General features: G+C 40.0%; 1 protein-coding gene across 1 annotated transcript in view; it reads right to left on the bottom strand.

Annotated features, from left to right (window-relative positions):
• LOC127523037 (spermatogenesis-associated protein 16-like) overlaps window positions 1–5,643 on the bottom strand; it is a 71,795-nt gene extending 66,152 nt beyond the window's left edge. Inside the window, exons 1-2 of the mRNA XM_051913487.1 lie at window positions 5,125–5,643; window positions 3,059–3,204 (exon numbers count right to left, since the gene is read on the bottom strand). Of these exons, the coding sequence (XP_051769447.1) occupies window positions 3,059–3,204; window positions 5,125–5,643 (665 nt within the window). The remainder of the gene's footprint in view (window positions 1–3,058; window positions 3,205–5,124) is intronic.
• Between the last annotated feature and the right edge of the window lie 357 nt (window positions 5,644–6,000).

Raw genomic sequence — 6,000 nt, forward strand, 5'->3', positions numbered from 1 at the left:
GTGCAGGGCTCCACCAGCCTGACCTCCTGAAGGACCTGGATCAAGGATATGGACAGCCTCCAGAGGAAGTCCTCGAGCTCTGCAGAGCCACAGATCTCACTCTCCACACGACCAAGCAGACGGCCCGTGCCATTGGACGTTCTATGGCTGCTATGTTTGCCACAGAGAGGTATCTGTGGTTGATCCTCTTGGGGATAAAGAAGAAGGAGAAATCCTTCCTCATTGATTCCCTGGTTTCGGCCTCTAGCCACTTTGGCACTGCTGCAGACATAGTATTTGAGAGGTTCAGAGAGGCAAGGGTTCAATCTGCGGTGTTCAAATGCTACATCCCTTTTCAAGCCCAGGCTCCTTCAGCCCCCGCAACACCTTCTGACCAAGGACCTAGTACGAGTGCTTTCCTGCGAGCTCCGCCTCGCACCCTGACTCCTTGGAGGGGGGGGGGCAGGTGCAGCCACACTCGTCTTCTGACCCCCCCCCCCCCCCCCTCCAAGGAGTCAGGGTGCGAGGCGGAGCTCGCAGGAAACCTAGGAGGAATCTTAGTTATATCATTACGGTCCACAGGTCTGAGGACCCAAAGCAGTTTTTAGGTTTCCTGTCCCCCCTTTTCCTCCCCCCTCCTCCCCCTTTTCGTTTTATGGAGGGTGTTTGGGCACAAGAGGTTGTTTAGGCCTTTGGCCCTGACCAGGGTTAAGCTGTTGAATTAGTTTTAAAAAAAAGAAAAAAGTGGTTGAGCATGGGAAAAATAAATAGCGCTCCCACTTTGGGATGGGATGTTTTATGGTATTCCAGCTTTAAGGGGTGAAGGCTTAGCCAAGTAGAGGTAGATAGTTTTGCCATGCGAATTCACCCTCTATGGTAGGCTTCCTGTATGTTTCACCAGGAATGGGTTATTATTCAGAAGAGAAGAATGGACTTTATCGCTATTAGCATCCCACTACTTATCTGTTGCCCCCTCCAAGCACAGTAAGTCTGGAGGCGATGCTGTGGACATGTAGCACGCTTCCTGGAGGTTCATGAGGAATGGGTAGTCCACCCCCAGCACAGTAAGTCTGAAAGCGAAGTTGCAGCATCATCTTGCTTCCTTACTGGAACCAAGATCAGAATAAGTAACCATTAAGACGAGGTATGGCTAATCTAGTGGAACATTATCCCGCCCCCTCTTCAAGAGGGAAGTTGGTGTCCCTGGTCAGCTCTGCCCCTGGTTCTGTTTTCAAGGGCATCTGAGCTGCCCCTTGGTATGCGTCTATGTATGGCAACCTGAAGCAGTCTCAGGCTGGACTATGCTTAGCTTGCCACTGTTTATTCAAGTCACAGCTGGTGAGCAGGCATTTGTTCAGTATGGCGTAGTGGGTATTCACATTCCCATAGTATCAGCAACTGACGCAGTGTTGAGTTTCCTCGAAAGGGAACGTCTTAGGGTTAGGTATGTAACCCGGTTCTCTGAGAAGGGAATGACGCACTGTATCACGCTGCCATACTTCTGGCATGCCGACGCATCTTCCTTCAGACAAATCAAAATTGATGATGTTTTATGCAGGCACCCTTTTATAGACATGCCGGTGCGCCAGTGACGTCTTATGACTGCCGTAGCGAATTGCATTGGCATGAGTGTACACAGGTGCACGCTTAAGTGTTCCCCATAGCATCAACAACTGATGCCGCATCTCATTCCCTTCTTTGTGAACCGAATTACATAAGTAGCCAAAAAGACGTTTTGTCCTTTTTAAGAGTACTATCACTTAATGAGTAGTTTCCACTTAAGAATGAATGCCGAAACGAGTTGATGTGTGCATGTAATGATAGTTTTTATTTTGCTGTTTTCTTTTTTTAACAAAGTAATATAGATCTGCAATATGGGCTGTTTATTGGTTATTGGCCAAAAAATAAAAAAAGCTCATCAATATTGTCCACAATTTCAATATTGTGCATTTCTATAGTATAGTCGGTGGCATGATTGCTAAGGAGTGTCACCTGTGCACTGCACTGGTCTCGTATCTCTCACGAAGGAGCTCCGGAAGAATAAAGGGAGGAGTGACGACAGTGAAGGATTCAGCTGTTTCAAGAACAGCTGAATTTAGTTAGTTCAACTAGTTCTGAGTAGGTTGACTTGGAGTTAAGCGCGTGCACTACAACTATAAAAAGCCATCATCAATGGAGCTCCGATATTACGATTCACCATGGCAACAGCACGTGACAAAATGACGTCCACATACTTCTGAGTCAATGCAAGTTTAATTCTTATCACTGTTACAATATCAAAGGTGAAAACTGGCAGAATGGTAAGTTATTGAACTAATATTAATTTTCATGGTATCCCACATGCAAAAAAGGGAGGAAAAAAAAAATTAAGTGCATTTTTTTTTATTTTGCAAATTATGTTCTATTTACCATGTAGACTAAAAGTAGCAGTTCTTTGCAATAAGTGTAAATAGTAGATGCTATTCATATTTTATACTGGCAGATACATACTATTTGCACCTCAGTATTGCTGTAAATTATCAGGATGCAATAATAACAGAGGGTAAATGATTTTATCATTATTAAACACTCGTTAGGCAATTTACTTCCACTTTTAGAACATTTTCTTCATTTTTATTGAAAATAAATGCCTTTCTGATATGATATGTGATGGGAAAAGGGAGAAGAGCGAGCTCTGTAGTATTTTTATAGCTTTATTTTAATTGATCAATACTACTATGGTTTAACACATACTTAAATAATACATACCACTAAGTATGCTTATCTTGTGCTCACCAAGGCTGCATTTATTTGATCAAAAATGCAGTAAAACAGTTATATTGTGAATTATAATTACAATTTAAAACAACTGTTTTTACAGCAAGAGTAAATTCATTTCTTAATTAAAAAAAAAAGGGTACATTAATTAAAAAATTACACTAATTAAATCTTACTATCCCTTACTAACTTTTAAAGTGTATATATTTATGTAACTATATACAGTAATTAAACAACTAGCTTAGTATACAGCAATCATTTTGAGGGGCCAGGGGTTTAAAGATTTTCATGGTGTGTGCTGCTTATCATGTCTGTGATGTACCTGTAGGAATGTAACAATGCTGGGTTTGGCTTTTTCATTCGGAGATAGCAGGCAACAATCCTGGACTCAATGAAGCTGGCAACTTTACAAATGTCTTCATAATCAGCATTAAAATGTTTCTCAAACACAGCACCTTTGGAACACAGCTGAGAGAGAAAAGGGAGGGAGAAATTCAAGGTAGCTTGCATTAATTGAGAAATATAACTGAATAAATAAAACCTTGTTTTTTTTTTTGTTTTTTTTTTTACAGATTATATTTGCGAGTAGTGCTACAGGTTATAATCCTGCTTATAACATAGTTGATCAATTTTCAAATGAAATTCAAGAAATGAAATGAAAGAGAAGCGGCAAGTGTTACAAGTCCATTTGAGCTCAGGCACATAACATCACTGTCACATTTCAAGAATCAGCTTGATGCACTTCTGTGACCTGAGCTCAGATAGTTTAAACATAAATGCAATGTAAAAAGCCAAATACAAAGAATTTCACCTTGAGCACTGAATTTTTTGAATGTACTGTCAGCTCAGTGATGAACATAGAGCTTAATTAAAAGCAAAATATTCTATTTACTTTCCACTTTACAACAAAGCATGCATAAATATTCTTTGGCCTTTACCTCATTTAATCTCATGTATTGTATGACAACAATTCGTATTTATCTCAGTGGAGAGAAATTAAAAAAGAAAGAATATTTGTGACGTTTAAGACTCTGGTGATCCCCAATAACATGTTGAGAGTCTGGTAATAAATCAGGGATCAGGTAATGGCAATAACAGATCTAGAATTATGATTTAAAGAGCCTCTGAGCTCCAATAGTTTGTAAACATTAATTAAAGCTCTGCGCCTCGGAATACCTTCAATAACACTTTGTTAATGTGATGTAGAGAGCAGCAGAGTCAGAAATCATTTTATTAATTTATTTTAATTCATTTAATTGTGCGTACTTATTTCCCTTATTTTTCCATTTAGATTAGTCCTACCTTTGCCACTCTAACACTCAATTAAATCATTTTATTAATTAATAACACCATTAAATAGTGTTTTTACCACATCTCAAAATGAATATACATTTTTCAGTCTGTACATTATAATATTCACTTGTAGCATTTAAAATGATTGATTTTATTTTTCATTTATCATTTTTTGGCCAATTTTAATATTGTACATCCCTAGTCTATTTAACAAGACTAAAAGTACAGGGACAGTATAATGGTATCAGATGGCAATATCACGGTACTTTGATAAATACCATGGTACTGAATGATTACCTTAATTAAATTATCATGGTACTCTCACAGTTATTTCTGTTGTTCAGACTTAGTTTTTAGGCATTTAAAGGATGTAACACCTTCCGTATTCAAGTTACGAAGAAAGTGTAAACTGGCGTTGCGTCAGTTACACTTTTTCCGTTAGTTGAATAGGGAAGGCGTAGGACGTAGCGTAAGCTTTTTGAACTGCAAGAGTTTTACGCTTTCTTCGTACGTTGAATATGGAAGGTGGTCTGGCGGAAGCTAGATATTTTACTTCATAACTTGTTAATTATAGATTTTTTTTTACACAAATGCATCGCTTCCTTTAAAAACTTTATTAACCCCCCCGAGCCGTGTGGAGTATGTTTATGATGGATGGATGCACTTTTTTCAGCTCATACTCGTTGGTCCTGTTCACTGCAATTATAAAGCTTGGATGCGTCAGGATATTTATTAATATTTCTCCGAATGTGTTCATCAGAAAGAAGAAAGTCATAAACACCTAGGATGTCTTGAGGGTGAGTAAAGCTTGGGCTAATTTTCATTTGAAAGTGAACTAATCCTTTAAGTTGCCCTTTAAATTCATGTGTTTAGTTGAAAATAAGTGTGCTATTACTTTAAGCAATCTTAAGATTTATGCTTCCAGCCACCCTGAACATCCAAGCAGCTCCATATAGCAAACATGACTTCAAACACCTTAGGATCCCCATAACATGTGCATGCACAATCACATTTTCCAAAAATTATAGTGTGTTAAATCAACATATAAAGGTCTGTAGGTTGGGAAAACTGTGGTAAAATTTGAATATCGAGTACCTCTAGTGCAGCAGTGAAACGGCTGGCTGCAGTGGCATATTTCTTCAGTTGGTAGTACGAGTTGGCGTCCTGTAAAGCTACATCGAGCCATTTGTCAATTTGAGGCAGAAAGCTGAGATTAGGTCCACTCGGAGGCCCTCCTATTTCAGCCGCTTGACACATTAATTGTGTGGCGGTGCAGGCCAGGGACTTGTGGGTAATGTCCTGTTCGTCACCGAACACTAACTTTGTCTCAGCCTCCACCAGGTCTCTTAGAGAAATGCGAGGGGGTGCAGAAAGGGGGCTTCGTTCATTATTTGCCTCCGCACAGTCGTCCAGCAATCCTTCTTTTCTTTGGGTGTCATTCTTCCTGCTCCTCTTTGGGGCACCGCTGTCTGTCTTTTTCCCTTTTCTCTTGTTTTGGCCCTTTTCCTCAGGCAGGTTTGACCGGACAGTGGCAGGCGTTGGATGTTCTGTGTACTCGGGGAAAACTGTCTGCTGTAGTCCCTGGAGCTCTGGGCTTCCAGTTGAATTTGCCATGATGTGCCTGAAAGAGATTTCAAATTAATGCTATGCTTTTCATAAAGCAGTCAAAAAGAAATCAAAGAAAATTTAGAAATAACGGACACCTGAGACGCAGGACATCCTATTCATATGATTTACTCCCCATGAATTCAAACAGCCCAGGAAATATGCATTTTACATCCCAATGAAGGCCTGCTCGCCGCATACAGACAGAGTTCAGACAAGTTCTCAATTCTCTAAGCGGACTGAAACTTTAATACATTCGCTGCTATTATTCTTCTGTAAGAGCGCTGCTGTTAGTGTACTGTTAGAGAAGTCACTTAAATAATGTAGAGGGCCGGGGTGCTGATTCACTGCAGCTCTTGAGATGTG

This window comes from Ctenopharyngodon idella, chromosome 11, assembly GCF_019924925.1.
Source record: "Ctenopharyngodon idella isolate HZGC_01 chromosome 11, HZGC01, whole genome shotgun sequence".
NCBI classification, from domain to species: domain Eukaryota; kingdom Metazoa; phylum Chordata; class Actinopteri; order Cypriniformes; family Xenocyprididae; genus Ctenopharyngodon; species Ctenopharyngodon idella.